The following is a 21,826-nucleotide window of genomic DNA, read 5'->3' as shown; positions in this document are numbered from 1 at the left end:
ATATTCAAGGGAAAAAAAGGTCAAAATGTTTTACCTGTGATGGCTTACCTGTTTTCAGATGTTTCCAGAAGATTAAATCAGAACAAGTACTTGGACCACTTAAAATGTAGGTATATTTACTGTATGTATAAACAACAGCCTTGGAGTTATAATTACTGTTAATAACACACACATACTGAATAGAATAATAAAATGGAATGCCCACCTTCTAACGATGACGGTATTCTCGCTCTCGGTCGCGCTCCCGGTCTCGGTCCCGATCCCGATCCCTGTGTCTCTCTCGCTCTCTGCTTCTCTCTCTGTAATAATCATCATGGCGATCTCTACTCCGAGATTTATGACGCCGACTCTTTTCCCGTGATCTACTATGGTCCCTTTCTCTTGATCGTTCACGTCTTCTAAAAGAAATTACTGGATTAATGCTCTCCTTAACTGAAAAGCTTCTAAGACATTTAATATTTAATATTTAATACCTTTCCTTTATCACTAGTTTTAATTTTCCATGGTTTCAGTTACAAGTCAACCAATCTGATAATATTAAATGTAAAATCTCAGAAATAAAACATTTTATGCCATTCTGATCAGCTGTAAGAGTGGAAAAAGGCCCAAGTGAATAAAGTTCTGAATGAATGTGTATTGTTAACACTGCCATGGTTATGTGGGGACTCAGAGGCCCCTAACAACCCCACCTAACATTGGCAAAGAAGGTTCCCATGAAGGCCAGGCTCAGGAGGGCTGGCAAGCTCCTCTCAGGAGTCCTAGTAGGAGTATTTAGGAGTAACTGATCAGTGTGTGTAAAGATCAGTGTGTGTGGGATGTTTTTAGACTGCAACCACTACTCTACAGAGACCTACCTAAGCTAGTCTTCTTCAATAATTTCACCTAATAATACATAGAAGTTCCAGGTTCCAGGTTGAAGCTGAGCAGAATCTTCCTGATGCTGGCTCTATTGAAAGTGTGTCTGTCCTTTCCTCATTCCTGTGCAGCCCCTAGTCAGGGTTCCAACAACCAAGCCACCTAGATTGTGGCAACCAGGATGAAATCTCTTACCATACTGCTCCTTCCTGCCTCACTGAGAACCATCTCTCTGTCCAGTGTACACACACTCAATACCGTATACCCACTAATTATTCAGTATCTGCCTCAAGTATCACAGTAGTACAGTGCTTATACTTAAATAACCCCAAAGTGTGATAGTGATGCTGACAGGCAATTTGGACATTGTTCCTTTCAGTGAAAAAAGTGAAAATGAAAAGTCATGCTGAAGTTGCTAAGGTTTACATTGAGCACCCATGAAATAATGAAGAAAAAAGAAATTTATGCTAATTTTGCCATTGCATCCTAAAAATTCAAATCATAGCCAAATGCATAATAATTCCATTAGTTTAAGAATCCTTCTATCATATAATTTCTTAACCAGGCAATTTAAATATGTGTTAAGCTCCTTGATCAAACTGGATGTCCTCACGAAGAAAGCATGACAAAATAGTTCGGATATGGAGACAACTTAAACAGAGCCCAAAAATAACAAAGTAAAAACTGTGTCCAATATAAACTCCTTTCTCTTAATTAAGATACTTACAGAAAAAGCCTACTAAGGACAGATACAAGACTATCACATGGGCTACTGTAGAGATAGCTCAGGAGTAAAAAACACTAGCTGCTCTTCCAGAGGACCCAGGTTCAATTCTCAGCACTCACATGGTGGTTCACAACTATTTCTATCTTTAGTTCTGAGGAATCCAAGGCCTTTTTCTAGCCTCTGTGGGCATCCAGCATGCATGGTACACAGCCATACATGCAGACAAAACACCTGCACACATGAAATCAAAATATTAAAAATGTGGCTGAGTACGGAATAAGAGGCAGGTTGATCTCTGTTAAGTTCAGGCCAGCCTGGTCTACATAGTATCAGAGACTCCAACTCAAAAGAGACAACATCATTATGTGACGATTTACCTCCCAAAATACTTAAAATCTCAAGGTTAGTAAAAATGGTTTAAAATCAACCTTTTAAAAGTGATCCATTACAAGGGCTAAAAATATGGTAAAAGCACTTGTTGCTCTTACAGAAGACCAGGGTTTGATTCCCAGTACCCACATGATGGCTCACAACTAACACAGCCATCCTAACTCTAGTTCTAGGAAACTCAATGTTCTCTTTGACTACCATAGGCACTAGCACACATGTGGAGTGCATGAATTCAGCAAAATATTCATACACATAAAATAAATAAATCTAAAATAAAAACGTTTCTATTACAAAATAGATTACCACACATTCATTCAATTCCCTCTTTCAAAAACATCCTCTATCAAGAAATGTCCCTGTCATCATTCAACATGTGTTCAGTAAGAAATGAGCACCGATAAAGAATAAATGGTTATAGCAAATACTACAAAATAAATAGAATATGACAGACTAGATTAAGTTGAAACATAAAAACATAAATGTATAGGGAGAGGGGAAAAGGAACAAATGAAATGGTTCCAAGAAGGAATCCATGTACAAAATCAGTATGGTGGTCAGTGCTTGATGTGTCCATGAACAGGGAGGCCATTTGGTTAGAGAACAGTGTGAGTGTGTATGGGAGGTTCCATCACACAGTGTGCTTGTGTACAGTTGGTCTGAGAGTAAACAAAAGCCATACAGTTCCTGGCATGAAACTTTATTCTAAGTAAGTGGACCCCTTGAAGGACTTCAGGAAACATTAACATGCCATTTAGTTACTTTAAAAAAACACTCTGACTGCTGAGTACACAGCAAGTAAAATCAGTTCCATCTTTTTTTTTTTAAGTTACACTTTTGTTGTTGTTATTAACTAATTTAAAAATACATGAGACAGGAAAGTTTTACCTTGATCCAGAGCCATAGGACTTGGACTCAATTCCATGAAGGCAATCTTGCAAAGAACTAATAAGAACTTTGCAACGATCATCTGCAGATACTTTGGATTGTTTAATTAAAGAAATTGCTGTTACCAATGTTTCAATAGCACTCCCATAATCACCTGCAGGGGAAAAGAAAAGGTTACTAGCAAACAAATTTTGTTTCCAAATTATCATCAAACCAACCATTTTGGAGTAAGAATGATGAAGCAATGACTTTTGTTCAGTGTTATGAAATTTGTAAATTGACTATTTTTGCATGCACAGGGACAGTTATTTTGCAAATATGAGAATAAATGAGCTATCTTTAGGACTCTGAGCTATTATACCAAAGTTAGTATTTAATCTTTTTACGTGTACCAGTGTTTTGCCTACATATGTCTTTGCATCACAAGCAAGCCTGGTGTCCATGGAGGCCAAAAGAGCGTCAGATACCTCGGAACTGGAGTTATCAGTGGCTGTGAGCCACCACATGGGTGCTAGGAATCAATTCTGGATCCTTTGGAGCTGCAGGCAGTGCTCTTACCTTCTAAGGTATCTCTCCAATTCCCAAAGTTAGTATTTTATTTTATTTTATATGTGTGGATATTTTGCCTACATGTATGTCTGTCTATGCACCAAGAGTGTGTTTGGTACCCAATGAGGAAAGGGGAAGATACTGGGATCACAGCACTTGCAGCCAGTGCTCTTAATCAGAGCCATCTCTCCAACCCCCAATTAATATTTAAATCTAAATACAGTAACTTAAAACTGGTGGCCTTTCTACTATACTAGCATGTATCTTCCTTCAATACTTTAAAATTCAATGACAGATAATGATTTGAGAATATACAGACTGCAGAAAGTAAACTATCTTTACAAACTGCACTTAAGCTTTGGGTTTTGATTTTTAAATTTTATTTTATGTGACTGGGTATTTTGACTGAATGTGTGTCTGTCTATGCACTACAAGCATGCCTGATGCCAGCAGAAGCCAGTAAAGGGCCTTGGAGCCTCAGAAGTTAACAAATGGTTGTGCATCAAACCAGGGTCCTTGGAAGAGCAGCCAGTTCTTAATGGCTGAGCCATCTCTCCAGTCCCTAGGCTTGGGGTTATTCTTAACATAAATAGTGATGTTAAAGAGTGGACACTGAAACAAATATACAAACCAGCACTAGCATCAGACACAGCTCTTGAAATAGCACTACTTGAGATGGCCCGATTTCTATTCATGATTTCTTCAAACTCAGCTTCACTCAAAGGTGTTCTTGCAGTATCCATTTCCCTACAAAAGACAAATAAGTGTTGTAATTCTTACTTAACAAAAGTTCTCATTTAGGAACAATGTAAACAACTCCACTAACAGGTTTTGGCATTTGCTCAGAGACAGCTGTTACTTTTCCTGACTGGAGAATGCTACTTTCCCTACCAGATCAAGTCTAAGCAAAATTCCCTTTAGCATTGTGTTCTGGCTGAAATAAAACTGCAGCTTAGAAAACTGATCTTAATGCAGGACAGAAATTATGTTTACATTTCTACAATGTAATAGATTTCATTCACGGTTCTTTATTACTGACTAGATAGTTTCATTACTAGGTGTTTAACTTACCTCCCAGGAGGACCATAGTCACCCCTATCATATGGTGGAGGTCGGCCATATGGGTCTGTTGGTGGGGGACCTCGACTATCTGATGTTGGCATGCCACTATTAGTTGGTGGAGGAAAAAAAGCCGGATTCACATGTGGAGCTGGTGGTGGGGCACCTGGAGGTGGTCCCGGAAGATGTGGAGGAGGAGCAAGTGTAAGGGGAGGCCCAAGTGGACCTGGTGGTCGAGGTGGGAAGGGGCCTGGAGGTGGAGGTGGTCCCTGCTGTGGAGGCGGTGGACCAGGAGGAGGGCCGTAGCCTGGAACTGGAGGTGGAGGCCCAGGAGGAAGTGGACCCAACGGAGGTTGCCCAAAAGGTTGTCCAGGAAAAAGAACTGGTGGTGGAGGGCGGTCTCCTCGATTGGGAGGTCCTGCTAGAGGTGGCGGCAAGACCTGACCAGGAGGTGGAGGACCTGGTGGACCAGGTGGGCCTGGGGGGCCCAAAGGTGGACGTGGTGGAGTCTGTCCAGCTACAAAATAAAGGAGAGAAAAGGAGAAAAACACTTCAATAAAGATATTAACTATTATATGCCAAGATTATACTTCTACAGCAGAACTTATAAACCATGACTCTCTCTTTAAATGAAACCCATATGGTAATGCTCTACCAACAACTACAAAGGTGAAGAGTATCCTCACAAATTTAACTATTCAAATTACAATTTGAACAGATCTGAACACCTAGAGATATTTCCCATCTTTGAGCACACACACTTCTTTCTTACAGTGAAATCACCCACCTTATATTCTACTCTGATGCCAAGCTAGAAAGTGAAACAAGGAAAAATGGTCTTGAAAGGATTTTTTAAGAGGTAAGAAAATAAGACGGATGTAAATATTCTATATATAAGTCAAGCAAGTTTGGAGAAAAATAAAGACCTTTTAGGCCAAAAATGGGTATTTCCTCTATGCTGTGCCCCATATGCCATGGAATCCTAGTTTCCAGGAACAAAGGCCGAGTTCCTTTAACAAGATGCTTGATCAAATTTCCTGGGTTCCAAAAATAGCATAACAAGGAGAGTAAGTCACATTAATAATGCATTACTTGAAAAAGAGAGAAAAGGAAAAGCGGTATTAGGCAGACATGTTTTCTCCATGATAAACTTAAGTTTTACCTGGGAAAGGTGGAGGTGGCCCTCCTGGTCCTGCTGGCCCAGGAAATCTGTCCCCACCGGGAACAGCCCCTGGGAAACGGCCCCGTCCTCTACCACCTTGTGGAAATGCTGCACGTGAACTGCCTCCTGGAGGACCAGCTTTACCTTCCCCAGACATCTGTCCTGATTGTGTAGCTGTAAACACCCAAATACTCATAAATAGCACTTATTAAAACAGTTCTCTGAATTGTAACCGTGTTATTAGAAACTACTTTAAAGTTCAATTATACTATTTGTCAATCTGCAGATGACTTGGGCCTATGCAAATAATTGGCTAGGAAAACATTCACATTTATTTAAATACTTTCTTAAAGTCTTGAAATAGTCAAGCTTAAATGGACTTTCACTGAATAAACACATTGCTTTTAAAATACCAGTACTCTACAGCAGCCAAGACAGAAATTCTTCAACAGCAATCTTAATTTCAATAGCAGATTATTTATTTTTATGCCATGCAACATATCTTCAGTAAGTTTTAAATGCTAAAAAATTAAAACAAAAGTAACCACATGTATTGCTATTAATTACATGGCTCATCCACCTTATCTTTTTTTTTTTTTTAAAAGAAGCATATAATGACATATCTCTTCTACATTTATTTACTAAGTAACAAAAGGTCTTGGTGCCGAGCAGGGGAAAAGTGACTATTTCCTAGTTATCATTAGCCTCTCTATCCCTATGGATACATATATCCATATCCCACCCCTCCTGTCTAAGATGTGAGTGACAGGACAAGAATGGAAACACTATAAAGCTCTCAAACAGTTGCACAAAGTTGGGTCTGTGACATCTAGAAAAAAAAAACCAGAATGGGAGTAGGTTTCCAGTATACTGGCCCACAGTCATAACCAATGATGAAATCAAGTTCATCCAATAAACTAAATAGTAAGTGTAATATTTAACAAATGTCAGCAACACTGCTGAGAGATGTGCTTACTTTTCCTGGACTGCATCTCAAACTGACTCAGGAACTGCTTATTGCAAGGAGTCACGACAGGATTCTGACCATGAAGCTCTCTTTTAGGCAGCAGATCCATTAACTTTTTGGATGATGCTTCAGATCCAACACCAACAAGGGCAAATCTAAAAGATGTTAAGGGGGGGTGGGAATAAAACAAGGAACTGAGACTGTCACCGTTGATTAAAAGAAGAAATGGTCCCAATTTACTCTTATAAGAAGAATAGACTCTTTCTTAAAGCTACAGAAGCTTATACTATCTTTTTTAATGTCCTGCAAAATTTTCTCACTTAAATGTGCAATTCAGTAATTTTTTTAGTATATTCATTCATGTGCTTTACAAACATCATAATGGTTCATTTCATAACATTCATTGTTACCAAAAGAGAAAACCCATAGCCCCATAGCCTCTGCCCCATCCCTACTTACTCTCATCCCTTATGGTCTGCCTCAACAGAACTTTCAAACAAATGGAATACATAATAGGACTTTACAGCCAGCTTCACTTAGTGTTCAAGGTCTAGTCATGCTATAATATGCATCACTAATTCACTTCTTTTAGTGGCTGAGTAATGTTCCATTATAGACATTGTTTTCTGGTTTTGTTTTAAATCCACCCATCAAGGTACTTGGGTTGTTTTTACTTTTTACTGCCACAAAAAGATATTTGGCATAGGGGCTGGAGAGATGACTCTTCTTCCAGATTTCAGTTTGATTCCCAGCACCCACATGGTGTTGGCTCACAACTGTTCAAAGCTCCAGTTCCAGGGGATCCAATTCCCTCCTCTGGTCTCCATGGGCATTAGATATACACAAAATACACAGACATACATGCAGCCAAAACACCCATATACAAAAAATAATCAATAATTTTTAAAAAGAAGTTACTCAGCATCATTAGCCATCAAGGTACAAACCAAAAACCATACTGAGATGTAATTTCCCACTATAATCAAAATGACAACTATTCAGTGCTGGTGAAGATGAGAAACTAATCCTCTTGCACTGATGGTGACTGTGCAGTGTGGTAGCTTCTCAAAATGTTAAACAGTCTTAGACATCCCCCCCCCCACTTAATCACTAAAAGTAGAAACCACCCAAATATGGATCATAGAAGGATCTATGTGCCACCCCATTCTATGGGACTATTACTCAGGCATAAAAGGAAATGCTAGTGCTGCTACATTGATGAACCTTGAAAATATTATACTATGTGAAGGAAGTCAGACACACAGTGCATCTTTATTACTACTTTGTTTACATGAAACACCCAGAGTAGATAAACTCTGAGGCAGAAAGTACATGAATGGCTGTCAGCAATCAATGGAGATAATGCTAATGAACCCAGGGTTTCTTTGGTGATGAAATGTTCTGAAACTAGAGATGCAATGGTTGCTTAACTTTCTAAGTATATTTCTTAAAAGTATTGTATTGTACTGTACTCATGCACATAAACTAAATGTAAAAAAAATCCAATAATGTGCCTATTATATTATTTATAATACAGTCAAGTGTAAACAACCATGATATTAAAAAATAAAGTAAGATATTTATCACTTTGTCTTCTGTTCTTTTCAATCAAACATGACAAAGTGTGAATTTTAATACCACTATTTAGGGGGAAATGTGGAAGCATATTTATTAATTATTATCTGCAAATGGTGAAATTGTAGCAATTCATTTTCTTACTTTTAGATAACTGCATTATATAATAATCCTAGCCTGTGTGTGATTTGCTGATTAGGGAAATGAAGCAAGATACCTAGATGACATTTAATCTTCATCTACCTACCTTTCTTCATTATTTTTATTTTTATGGAGCTGAAGTCCAGTCAAACCCAGAGCTATCCCACATTATGCAAGTGGTTCTACCACTGAGCCCCATCCACACTCGGCTCTTCCTCATCTCTTAACCACAGCAATGCTTCTCAGCACTGTCCTTTCCAGCTTAGAAGCAGTGTACTAAATAAATGCAGGAACAGGCCTAGTTTGTCTACAGCTGCATCTCAACCAGCACCAGCATATTTTTAAGACACAAGAAATATAAAATTTAAGTATGAACCTCTGCCTAAGATCATCCTTCTAGTGTGTTCACGTGGGTTCCCAAAGAACTAACTCAAGCTGTCAGGTTTGTACAGTTTATATTAGGAAGAAAACTAAATTCTTACCCCTTTGATTGTCCATTTGCCCGATTTTCAAAAAATTTTATCTCCAAAATATCATTTACTCCCAAAGAATGAACTGCTTCAGTTAAATCCTCATCTGTTGTCCACTGCAAGACATTTCCCCCTTATTAGCCATTAAAATAGATTCAAGCTTTTATTGTCTGAATTTAAATTTTACAGGAAAACAACTGATAAGAAAAAATTGTTTAGTGCAAGTCTAAGTATAGTTACTTCCTGTCAGTCTTCAATTTTTAAATAGCAGAAAAAAACATCTTGAATACCTAACTTCATTTCCTAATAGTTTTGGAAATAGTCAAGTACATGCTCTGGGAGACAGATACAGTTTCCTTAAGAGTTTCTGGTTTCCAGCCAGGTGTGGAGATGCACGCCTTTAATCCCAGCACTCAGGAGGCAGAGGCGGGCAGATCTCTGTGAGTTTGAGGCCAGCCTAGTCTATAGAGTGATTCCCCAGACAGCCAGGGCTACACAGAGAACCCTGTATCAGAAAAAATAAGTTTCTGGTTTCTTCCAGCTTTAAACTCCTATGATTTTAAATTTTCAATAAAACCAATCTCACTTGTAACTTCCTCCCTTTAAAAGAAAGTATCTTGTGAAACATCTTAAGTTTCACTATAATATGGAGAAACCAATATGAATAGCTACTATGTACCTTTCTTTTTATCAAATATTTCACACTTACCTAAGTCCCATTACTTTCATTTTCATTAAAGGCAATAGAGGGGATAAACAGCTTATTCAAAGTCACAAAACACAGATATATACCAACACTTAGTTATACTGCCATTGTTTCCAAGGCTGTAAAAAGATTGTTCAGACTGGATGACAGGTAACTCAATCATTTAGTTTATCTAAATAAAAAAAAAAAAGCGAGGACCGAAGAGATGGCCCATTGGACTCTAGACCCAACTCCCAACACCCACATGATGGCTCACAACTCCAGTCCCAGGAAACATGATGCCCTCTTCTGGCCTCTGAGGGCCTGCATGTATGTAGTGCAGACATGCAGACACACAAATACCTATATACATAAAATAAAAACACAAAAGCAATGTGAAGTAAAATATTTTCAAATAAAATATTCTGCTATAAACAGAATAAAAAGCAAAAATTTTGCTGTAACTTTTAAATTTTTAAAAGTAATAGTTCAGGTAAAAAAAAGTTATAGGAACACTTCAGTGATTATTCAGGTTTGATGCTAATAAGAACATTTTGGGGGGTGGATTTTCAAGACAGGGTTTCTCTGTGGCTTTGGAGCCTGTCTTGGAACTAGCTTTTGTAAACCGGGCTGGCCTTGAACTCACAGAGATCCGACTGCCTCTGCCTCCTGAGTGCTGGGATTAAAGGCGTGCACTACCACCGCCCAGAGCTAATAAGAACATTAACAGATATATTATACTATAGTTCATGAAGCACTCAACTAATAATCTTAGTCTAATGAACAACTCAATTAAAGTACAAAGTATATTCCAGGCACTGTGGCATGTGCATATAAACTTAGCACTTAAGTGCAGAAGGAGGACTGACAGGAGTTCAAAGCCAGTCTGGACTATAGTGAATAGCAGGCCAGCCAAAGTTACATAACAAGATCCATCTCAAAAACAAAACAAAACAAAAACAAAAAACAGGCAAACACAAATATTATAAAGTATACTTGTATGCATTCATTTCAAATTTAAGGACAAAAATGAAACTTAAATCTGCAATTCAAATTAGAAAATGAAGACTTTTTCTTTCTCCTATAATCTTGCATTAATTTGAGACCCCACATGAAGATTTTTCTTAGTGAAACTGGTAAGAATGCAAAAAGAGTATAAAGAAAAATGCAAACTCTTATTTAAGTATATACCTAAACCAAACTATAAAATCCAAAATTAGAATAACTGTAATGTCTTTTTAAAAGAACTTGGTTTTGCCACATAGGTTAACAAGAGAAAAACAAATACAGTAATGTCAATATTTTTTAAAACTGGGCAAAAACATGGACTACTGGAGCAGTTCAAAATGAACTACCAATAATCTGTTAACTTTACTTACCCATGTTAGATTTCCAATATACAATGCAATTCTCTTTCCAGTGTAAGTATAGACAACATTTGGTGCCGCCCCCTTTCCCACATCATCACCAACAGTTGGTGGAAGAGTATCCATGTAGTCCCGGTCTTCTGGGGCATCGCCATTATTTGCAGATGGAGAGATGACATCATCATACAAATCTATCTGATCATGCCCACCATATTCCGCCTCCTAAGACACAGAAATAATGTTCTAGATTATATGACAGTCAGAATATTAAATAAATCTGAATAGAGGTTCATTCAATGTTCTTATTTTAAAAATCTCGTACAAGACAGGAAAAGACCCAAAGACCTTAGTACAAGTCTCTTCTCACTTTAATGGATGTGTTCTTCAATGGTGGCTTTAATGTCTTCCTTGAAAGTAAAGTATTCTTAGAAGTAACAACACATAAATGAAAACAACTGTTTCAAAAGAATAGTTGTCCTAAGACTGTCACGAATAAAAAATCAGAGGTATTATAAGTCTTTAATATGTGACCACAGGCAAAAACCCCAGTATTTTCTTTGGTAATCAGATGGATCTTGTTTACCTACTCTGAGAAAGCTACTATTTTATAAGCTAAGCCACAGAAATGGGACCAAAAAGGGCGGGGGGACATATACATGTTTCAAAGTCTTAAATATTTAGTGGGACAAAAAATAAATAAAACTATTCAAGCCAGGCATTGATGGTGTATACCTTTAATCCCAGCACTCGGGAGGCAGAGGCAGGTGGATCTCTGTGAGTTCAAGACTAGCCTGGTCTACAATAGCTAGTTCCAGAACAGCCTCCAAAGCCACAGAGAAACTCTATCTCAGAAGAACAAAACAAAACTATTCAAAGTAATATCTTGTAATAGCTACATTATTCTCAGTAGACAAAGAACTACTAAATCTATTCAAAGTAATACCTTGCAATAATTGTATTACTCTCAGTAGACAAAGAGCTACTGCTTAACTTTTAAAATCTACCCAAGTGAAAAATAATCCACATAGAATCTAGTAAAACTTGTGTCACTGTCACAGAAGAATTAAAGCAATGCTAGGATGTTACTTACATGCCTAAGTGATAAGTCAGGCAGAAGAGAAATGGATGTGAGGGGAAAAAAAAAAAGGTAATTCAATTTGTAAATAGTAAATATCCCTTTTTTAAGACTAAGTAAGTATATCAATATCAATGTGAACTATTTTACCCTTCTGAGGTAAATTTGAGATAAACTAAAAATAATACAAAACAAATTAAGAGTTCAGATGTAATGGCTTAATTCAAGTTCTCCCATGTATACAATGCAATCTACTAAGAACTGTCATATGGCATACAAGAGTTAGTTTTAGGGACTATAATATGATAATGACCAAGAAAAAAAAACTTTTTGTTATATCTGATCATCTAAGTTTCTTAAAATTTATCAAGCTGGGCGGTGGTGGCACAAGTCATTAATCCCAACACTCAGGAGGCAAAGGCAGGCAGACCTCTGTGAGTTCAAATACAACCAACCAAACAATCAAGCTATTACAAACAAAAAAATCAAGCTATTACATACGAACTTTACTCACTAGAAGGCAGGATGTCTGTAAGATTTATTTAATAAAAAGACCTAAAATACCAAGGTAAATCAAAGAACAAAAAGCCACCTTCAGCAAAAGGCAGAAACTAAGACCACTATGAATAATGCATTGATTTTAATGAACAATGCCAAAATGATAAGTAATTGGTTTTTATTAAACAAAGAAGCACATGCAAACTGAGCTGACAGTAAAATTACAAAAAAGGAATGTAAGCTTGGTGACGAAGTTTCAAGGTAGCCAAAACTTCTGATGATGTGGCTGCAAAGTGGCTCCATACACTTAAGCTTCCCACAAAGGGTAGTGAGCACTTTAAAACTCTTTTGCAATCCAGTTCTGTACACCAAGTAAAATTATTATAATTATTCTATCTTCAACAGAGATTAATCAAATACAGTTGGAGGGAGAGTAAAAAGGAATGCAAGAGTTACTGAATACAAGACTAAAAAGTATTTAAGTTTCTACTTTCATTTACAGGAAAAGATTAAAATATAATGTGATTTTTCACTGGTTTTAAATGTAGGAAAATATTTAAGTAGATAATCATTTACAGGCAGTAATTGAAACTACACTAACCTGGTGCATTACAATCACTAATTTTTTTTTTATGTTCATGACTTCCTATGTGACACCAACCACATTTTCCATATTCATAATACTCTACCACTGTTTAGGATCAGGCATTTTGTCTGTAGTTGGACTGCTTCCAATCCAACTTGAGTGATGCTGAGATACGGTCCTGGGGTTTGATCTCCACGTGAACTAGTTAGCTTCTCTTTGTTCCAGGGCCACAGCCTGTGTTAACCCCAATGGTATACATTGGACTTGGTGAAAAAAAAATAATGAAGCTGAATACATAATTGTCATTGCTAAGAATGCAATTCAAACAATACTCTTACTGGTATCTGCAGTCTTCCTTTTTTAGCTTCATTATTTTAAGTACTGTTCACATTTTAAAGAAAATCCAGAACACATGTAACCGTTTCTATTTAAAGTGAAAATGAGCATATTCAGAAATTATGCAAAATGCCTCACAGGTCACATATAAAAATGAACTCACAAACCCTACTAAACAAACTAAAAGGTTTCTACTTTGTCAAAGAAAGCCAACAACATCAATTTCTGCTATGTGAAAGGTCTTTTTCAAAGACATTTCAATGGCATTCTAAAATGCAAAATTTCAATATATCCTAACCGTTTCAAATTCCAAAAGCAATCTGTTTCTCACCCATGTTTCTAGACCCTAATCATCAATAAAGTGCCATCTCTAACTTCTATCAAGAACAGCTCTTAGGCAGGGAATAATGCCAAATGTCTTTAATCCCAGCACTTGAAGGCAGATGCAGGTGAATTACAAAACCATTTCCAGGACGAGAGAGAGAGAGAGAGAGAGAGAGAGAGAGAGAGGAGGGAGAGGGAGGGAGGGAGGGAGGGAGGGAGGGAGGGAGGACAACTCTTAGGGTTTGTGAAAAGAGTAACAAAGTATTTTCTTTCAATTCCTACTATTCTAAATCACTACAATCATTCTAATGACATGCAGTTATCAAAATCCAGTAATGGCTGTACACTCAGCTTTGGCAATCCTAGCAGTTGGGAGGCTGGAGCAGAAGACTGCCATAAATTTGAGGCCAGCCTGGGACACTTGCTTTGAAAAAAGATAAAAGAAATAAGGGGGTGGGGGAGAAAGTGGGAGGGGTACACTTCTCCTTTACAATATAGGACTGTTTTCTTCCTACAAGATACACAAATCTGTTGCCAGTGAGAGAATACACTTAAAAAGTATGATGGGGAGAGATGGCTCAGAGGTTAGGAGCACTGGCTGCTCTTCCTGAGGATCCGGGTCCATTTCCCAGCACCCACATAGCAGCTTACAATTGTCTGCAACTCCAGTTCCAAGAAACCTGGCACCCTCATACAGACATACATTTAGGTAAAATAAAAATTTTAAAAGGTATGATGGATAGAAAAATGATGAAATTCCCTTTCATTTTCTCTCTTTGTTTTTAAGATTTATTTATTTATTATGTATACAAGATTCTGCCTCCATATATGCCTGCATGCCAGAAAAGGGCACCATATCTCATTACAGATGTTTGTGAGCCACCATGTGGTTGCTGAGAATTGAACTCAGGACCTCTGGAAGAGCAGTCAGTGCTCTTAACCTCTGAGCCATCTCTCCAGTCCCCCATTCATTTCCTTAAGGCAATGTTTTAATCTTTTTATTAGCACTATCTTCTTCAAGTTATTAGACAATTTTCCCCTAATCACACTCTATACATTTTTTAAAGATTTATTTATTATGTATACAGTGTTCTGTCTGAGCATATCCCTGCAGGCCAGAAGAGGGCACCAGATCTCATTACAGATAGTTGTGAATTTAACTCAGGACCTCTGGAAGAACAGCAAGTGCTCTTAAACTCTGAGCCATCTCTCCAGCCCCCACCCCATACATTTTTAATACCACAGATAAGTTGTATTTAATGTATACCATTATTGGGATTATTCTGATAGAGATATTAAAAGTATTCATTTTCCCTGATAGGCCCAAACTGGTTTTGGTGTTCCTAGAATCACAGTTAATACCATATGTACATTGTTAGATACTACCAGTAAAGGACAGCACCAATTTCAAAATACCCTTATTTTAAAAAAGTATTAACAGCCATTCCTTTTAAAGAACTCTAAGAGATGGGGGAGTTATACCCTCATTACAAAGGTTGTTCAATGCCATGTGAAAAATTAGCACATAAAACCCAGTAGCAAGAGACTGGTTCCAACATATCCCCAACCCACTCAAGAACACCAAAAACCTGCAGATGTTTAAGCCTCTTATATAAAATGGTGCAGTGTTTACCTATAAACTATACTTCCTCTCATATACTTTAATCTCTAGATTTCTTAAAAATTCTAACACAGTAAATGATTATGGAAAAGTGATTATGCTGTACTGGTTTAGGGAATAACGGTAAGAAGTCTGTACATATGCAATGCATGTGCAATGTCACCCAGGCAGTATTTTAGATCCCAGCTGAATTCTTGGATATAGAAAATGTGGATCCTTTTTTTCCCCAGAAAACATTATTTTATGAGTATGCTAAGCATATTAAATGTTATAATTCCTGCAGAATGCTAAATTAGATCTTAACAGCCCCTATTGATTTATCTTTCAACTATTTTCATTAAGTTATCATAAGGTTCCACAAGAAAAATAGTTCATTTACAATAAACAATGACTAAGTATAAATTGAAATGATTCAACAAAATTTTACAAAAGAGGACATCTAAATCCTTAATTCCAAAACTGACCCAACCCCAGTCATTACTCCATTTACTGGTTTTTTGTTTTTGTTTTTTTTTTTTTTGGTTTGAGATAGGGTTTCTCTGTGTAGCTTTGGAGCCTATCCTGGCACTTGCTCTGGAGACCAGGCTGGCCTCAAACTCACAGAGATCCACCTGCCTCTGCCTCCCGAGTGCTGGGTCCATTTACTTTTAAAGTAAGTAGATCAACTAAATCAGCACTGCTTACGATCAATAACCCACAGTTTGACAGACCAGATACTACTAAATTCTACATTAAAAGCACCTGACCCCCAGATAAACAAAATATATACTATTTGGATTACAGAATATAACTTGAGCATATCTAACTTTAAAAAAAAAAAAACAACAGGATACTCAAAAAGTTTTGGACTTTGGGGTTTGACAGATGGCTCAGGGGTTAAGAGCACTGTCTAGAAACCTGGGTTCCTAGCACCCATATGGTGGCTCACAACCATCTGCAACTCCAATTCCAAAGGATCTGATGCCTTCCTCTGACCTCCACTGGCACCAGGAATGCACATACAAATACATACATGCAGGCAAAAACACTCATACACATAAAAGAATAAATCTGGAGGGGAGCATTCTGCTTTCTGCTTAACTGAAAGTCAGTAGTAATAAATGCACAGATTCAGTAGTTCAAATTCTCCTTCCATGGAGAAACTATTCTCCATTTGGCCACATCCAAAACCTTTTAAGATCCAAGCTGCCCATATGATTCTATGCCTTCTTGTCTTCATTCTCCATTCTTAAAAATCACCTAGTACAGAAAGTAAATGCACTTAGTCTCATCCCATCCCAAATTAAAGCGTTTAATACTCATGTCTCATACTTCATGCAATCAATATTGTGCTTTGCCAAAATGCAAAACAAGACCAGTGACTACACACAGAATTTCAGAGAATACAAAATACAATTAAAACTGCAGCTCACAGCCAGGCGTCGGTGGCTCTTCCTTTAATCTCAGCACTCGGGAGGCAGAGCCAGGCTCTGCAGACCAGTCTGGCCTCAAACTCAGAGATCCTGCCTGCCTGCCTCTGCCTCCCAAATGCTGGGATTAAAGGCGTACACAAACACAGCCCAGAAAAATTAAAAAAAAAAAAACTAATATGTATAAATGTTTAGAAATCAAAATAACTAAAAATTGCTAATGATTAGTTCTGAAAAATATTTGCTCAACTACAATCAAATATCATATTGGTAACTACAGCAGCTAGTAGAAATAAGGCTACCACCTAGTAAGAGAAAAGAGAATAACAGGGATGCAGGACAGGAGTATAAGGTGTTTGCCTATCATGTGCAAGGGCCTGAGTGGAAGGAAAAGAACTGAGCCTGATGGCTAGCACAGATTTGGGATCCCAGCACTGGAGAGGCTGAGGCAGCAGTTGTACCACAAGTTCTAGGTCAACATGAGCTACAAGACAGAAAAACAAGCAAGAGGGAGATTAAATCAATCAACAACTTTGTTGTTGCTTCTAATTCTGGGTAGGATCTCATGAAAACACTTCAATGGTAGTAACATCTATAGAAAACATGACAAATCTCAAAATAACTGACAATCTTTTGGTGGCTACTTTTTTGTTCGGGAATTCAGAGCAAGCACTAACATACCTCTGGAGTGAACATACAGCTCAGTGGTAGAGTGCTTGCTTACCTAGATGTGCAAGGGCCTGGGTTCAGTCCCCAGAGCTGCAAACAAGGGATTTTGGAAAAAGCCTCTACTTACCCTTCCAATTAATCTATCTAAACCTACAAAGATTTTCCTTGTAAAATTACACAACCATGTAGCAGACACATGTCTGCTACAAGTCAATGAAAAGCTACACTTATAAAAAGGAGGCCTACAAAGTAGTTCCTCACTGGAATCAAAAAAGTGTTATCTTTTCTTGACCTCTTGCTAGCTAGCACCACATCCAGTTATATCATAAGTATACTGTCCTTCCTAAATTAAGTATTCAACAGTCTGAACATATTTCATAGAGATAACGAAGAAAGCTTATCTTTCTTTTCTTTGGGAGACAGGCTCTCACACTGTAGTCCAGGCAGGCCTCAAACTCAAGAGATCAACTGTCCTCTAACCACAGGGCCACCTTCTCCAGCCTCTAAACACATCTTTTGTTCTCTATTGTGAGCAGTAGTTTTAATTGTACTTGGTGTTCTCTGAAATTGTGTAGACACTAATCTTGTTCTCCATTTACTATTTAAAATAGGCATAGTTTTATAAGCTTATTTTGCATTTTGGTAAAGCACAACTTTGGTTGCTGGGATTTAAAGTTTGTGCCACCATGACCAATTGAGAAACCTTAATTTCTAAAACTGTATCCCAATTCCTCCTTACTGAGAGCACAAAAACAAAGCAATATGTTCTCTTAGTGAAAAAAGTGAATGATAGCCAGGCAGTTGTGGCTCACACCTTTAATCCCAGAACTCTGGAGGCAGAGTCAGGCAGATCTGAGTTCTGAGTTTGAAGTCAGCCTGGTCTACACAGTGAGTTCTAGGACATTCAGGGATACACAGAAAAACTCTGTCTTGGGAAAAAACTATTTTTAAAAAAAGCTAATGAAGACTGTTTCAAACTTTTATTTTTCCTTTAGTCACAGTTATGACAGTGTTTTGGAAATGCTACATGTCATGATAGATGAAAGGGGGGGGGATCCGGAGGTCTTAACTAATCTACTATTTCTGTAGCACTCAAAAGAAAATTTCTAAGTTGTAACTAACAACTCAGGCACGATAAAAAACAGATTTTCAAACTTAACGTTTTATTGCAACGGGTTAATTACATTTAAAAATATCTAGTGTCTAAGTCAGCAGTAATTAAACCCTATCAAAATTTGCTTCTCTTTTTCTAATACTTAAACCAGAGGCACACTGTCATTGTTGAAAAACAAAGCAAGTAAGGATTTAAGAGTTTCCATTGTTTTGTTTTTTTAAATCTTGCATCCCTAGTCATAAATACGATTATTAGAAGGTAAGCTATTAATCAATTGCATCTTATTAAGCTTCTCCTCTGAACCTGGGACATTTTTATAAATAAAAAATTAAAAAGAAAAAACCCACAGCTTTTAGCAGCACTGTCGTTGGATGCAACTTGGGGAAAAAAAAAAGTGACGTGAACATACAAAATGCAATAAAAATATGGAGAGGACTAAGAGGCTAAACGTTACTAACTCCGGTAACTAGACCTGTCCAAGGATGTTCACCATCAGACATCCCAGCTAGTTCTAGGCGACCGTGGCCGGTGAGACCGGAAAACCTGATACTTCTCACTTTCTCAAGCCTTTCAAATCGTGAAGTAGGGCCCCACCGGGCTAACACTCGGCTTTCAAAACACAGTCACCTCCACGACGGCTCGTAAGCAAGCTATCACACGGTAAGAATGTCGGGTGGACGTTCTCCGTTTCAGCCTCCGGGATCTGTTAGCGAGAGACCACCATCTTTTTGTTCTGTCCAACCACCGAGCATCCAAGTCTTTAGCGCAAGCCATTTATCTTCCCAGATTATTATTTCCCTTCACAAAGGCCAAGGACCGGGCCTCAAAGGCCCCCGCAAGCCCTCGGTGGCCACGGCGGGCCATCGCACCGTGAGACTTTTTCAAAATGAACTCAGTGGGTCCAGAAGTCAGATGACTTGTTGCAGACGTACCCACACCTAAGCCGCCTTCCCTCCCCGCCTCGGGGACCGGGGCACCACGCAGAAACCTGTCGCCAACGCGAGCAAAGGAGCCCGGGAGACCCGGCGCGCGGGATACAAAGGGCTGTGAACGCGGCCTTCCATGAGGGCGACCGTGCGCCGACAAGAAACACAAAATGGAGCGACGGGAGGAATCGGAACCCAGCGGCGGCAGGGCCGGGATGGAGGCGACGGGCGGGCGGGCGGGCGAGCGGGCGCGCGCCGGGCCAGCCAGGGCTGCTTCCCCCCACCATCAGGCGGGCGGCGGGGGAGGGGGCGCGGCGGCCCGTTCTCCCCGCCCCGCACACGCGGCCTAGCTCGGCGGGAAGCGCCCGCCGCCGTAGCCAACAATGGGGCGTGAGGCCGCCTCGAGGGAAGGGAGGGCGGGCGAGCCGGCGAGCGGGCGGCTGCACGGCGACCGGGCCCCGCGCTCCAGAGCCCGCGGCCCGCATAAACGACGCGCGAGAACAAGGGGTGAGGGGGCGCCGCGCCGCGCACACACTCACACAGCGGCGCGGCCCAGAGGCGCCAAGGGCGCACGGTCTGCAGCCGAGCCCGGCTCGCGGCCCTCCCGCGGCGACCCTGGTGGCGAGCGTCCAGGCCGCCGCAGCGTCGGCGTCCGTGGCGGAGCCCAGACCCTCCCGTACCTGATTGAACTCTTCGCCCACATCCGCGTAAATGTCTATGTGGTCCACGCCGTCCGCCATCTTCCCTCGGCCTGGGCCGCCGCCGCTGCCGCCGCCTCCTCCTGCAGGTCGGCCCGCCGAGGCAGCAGCAGCGGATCTAGCGGTGGGGGCGGGGCGCGATACGTCACTTCCGAGGGGCGGAGACCAGGGCGTAGCGGCCCCAGCGGGCGGGCCTGGGGACCCGGCGGAGGGCTCGCTGCGGCTCCCAGGGCGCTCACTGGTTCTTTTGTGTGCTGGTTTAAGCGGCAGGATGGCGGGGTGGCACAGGAAATTGCCATCCCGCATGCCGGGACAACCCGCTTCTGTCCGGAGACTACGGTTTCAAGCTGCTTCTTGCACTTTTTTCTTTAAAAAACAAAAAATTTACGTTTTCAGCTTTTCCTATTTTTTTTTTTTTTGCTTCTGAGGCTTCGAGAGGTGGGAGTTATTATGTGTACACAATCAAAAGCAAAATGTGATGGCCGGGGCAATGTCTTATTTCTGCTTCTAAAAGACAACCGAATTTTGTGTATTTGTGTACCTTGAGTTATTTGTGTATTTCATGCCTGCATCTCTTTTCTGTATACAGTCGGTTGTCTTTTCGCTTCTTCCCTTATCCTCCTCCTTCCTCCCCCATTGCCCTTGCTTTTTTTTTTTCCTCTTTATGTGTGCAGAAGGTTTTCTTTCGAGGCTTCTAACTTCCTTTTAGAGCTCATGCAACAAAGCAAACATATCTTAAATCTAGGAACTCCTGAATTCAGAATGCTGAGCTAGAAGGGAAATTTAAAAAGGTGTCCAAACATCCCATTTTACAGATAGAGAACTAAGGCCTAATAGAACATAAGTGATTTAACTAGGGGTTATGTGGCTCGTAAAGGTACACACACACCTTCTTGCACCGGTACGTGATTCAGAGACCTCTCTCTTATTTCCAACAGCCTCACCCATTTCTTTCCTTCCCATTGAAAAACTCACCAGGCCTGGCTCATTCAGGTAAAGATCCTAGCTGTGTTTTGTTTTTGTTTCAAGATCCTAGCTGTGAAGGCTAGCACTCTCATGAATCTCATGAATAAAAGAGAGAACCAACTCCTATTAAGTAATCCTCCATCTACTCAGCGCCTCTGGCTACCCCCAACCCCACCAACAAATAAATGAATATTGGTTTGTTTTTTAAAGGGCACCAGATGCAGATTGGTCTGGAATCATCAATAAACCAAGTAACATCTGTTCTTGTTATGGCTATTAAAGCTTGGTGGCTACCAGAAGGTGGTGGTGGCATGTGCCTTTAATCCCTGCACTCTAGAGGCAGAGGCAGGTGGATCTCCATGACTTTGAAGCCAGCCTGGTCTACAAAGTGAGTTCCAGGACAGCCAGGGCCACACAAAGAAACCCTGTCTTTACCCCCCCCCCAAAAAAAAAGTTTTGATGATTTTTCAAATGTAACTTCAGAGTACCTTTTTACTTGACAATTTTCAAAATTTGAAAGATTGGTGTAAATTAGAAAGGAAAAATCTAATAACTCTAGCTCTTATTTTTACTTTTACTTTTTTTCATTGTTGTTTTTTTGAGACATGGTTTCTCTGTGGCTTTGGAGGCTCACCTGGAACTAGCTCTTGTAGATCTGGCTGGTCTTGAACGCACAGAGATCCACCTGCCTCTGCCTCCTGAGCTCTGGGATTAAAGGCGTGCACCACCACCACCTGGCTAGGTTTACTTATTTACTTATGCTGTGCCTATG

General features: G+C 39.7%; 1 protein-coding gene across 7 annotated transcripts in view; it reads right to left on the bottom strand.

Annotated features, from left to right (window-relative positions):
• The window catches only part of Cpsf6 (cleavage and polyadenylation specific factor 6), a 31,435-nt gene extending 11,208 nt beyond the window's left edge, over window positions 1–20,227 (bottom strand). For 3 of the 7 annotated variants that reach the window (XR_004772193.1, XR_004772194.1, XR_004772195.1), the window contains exons 1-11: window positions 20,071–20,227; window positions 10,845–11,054; window positions 8,793–8,896; window positions 6,604–6,749; window positions 5,628–5,801; window positions 5,392–5,502; window positions 4,478–4,982; window positions 4,038–4,153; window positions 2,858–3,011; window positions 206–398; window positions 49–119 (exon numbers count right to left, since the gene is read on the bottom strand). Coding sequence is in view for 4 of the 7 variants with exons in the window: in XM_027392342.2 (XP_027248143.1) it covers window positions 209–398; window positions 2,858–3,011; window positions 4,038–4,153; window positions 4,478–4,982; window positions 5,392–5,502; window positions 5,628–5,801; window positions 6,604–6,749; window positions 8,793–8,896; window positions 10,845–11,054; window positions 20,071–20,130 (1,770 nt within the window). In the remaining 3 variants the exon portion in view is untranslated. The remainder of the gene's footprint in view (window positions 1–48; window positions 120–205; window positions 399–2,857; window positions 3,012–4,037; window positions 4,154–4,477; window positions 4,983–5,391; window positions 5,503–5,627; window positions 5,802–6,603; window positions 6,750–8,792; window positions 8,897–10,844; window positions 11,055–20,070) is intronic. The other 4 variants (XM_027392342.2, XM_027392344.2, XM_027392345.2 and 1 more) reach the window with 4 other exon arrangements.
• Between the last annotated feature and the right edge of the window lie 1,599 nt (window positions 20,228–21,826).

This window comes from Cricetulus griseus, assembly GCF_003668045.3.
Source record: "Cricetulus griseus strain 17A/GY chromosome 1 unlocalized genomic scaffold, alternate assembly CriGri-PICRH-1.0 chr1_0, whole genome shotgun sequence".
NCBI classification, from domain to species: domain Eukaryota; kingdom Metazoa; phylum Chordata; class Mammalia; order Rodentia; family Cricetidae; genus Cricetulus; species Cricetulus griseus.
Note: the sequence above shows the minus strand (reverse complement) of the source record. Positions and strands in the feature narration are given on the sequence as shown.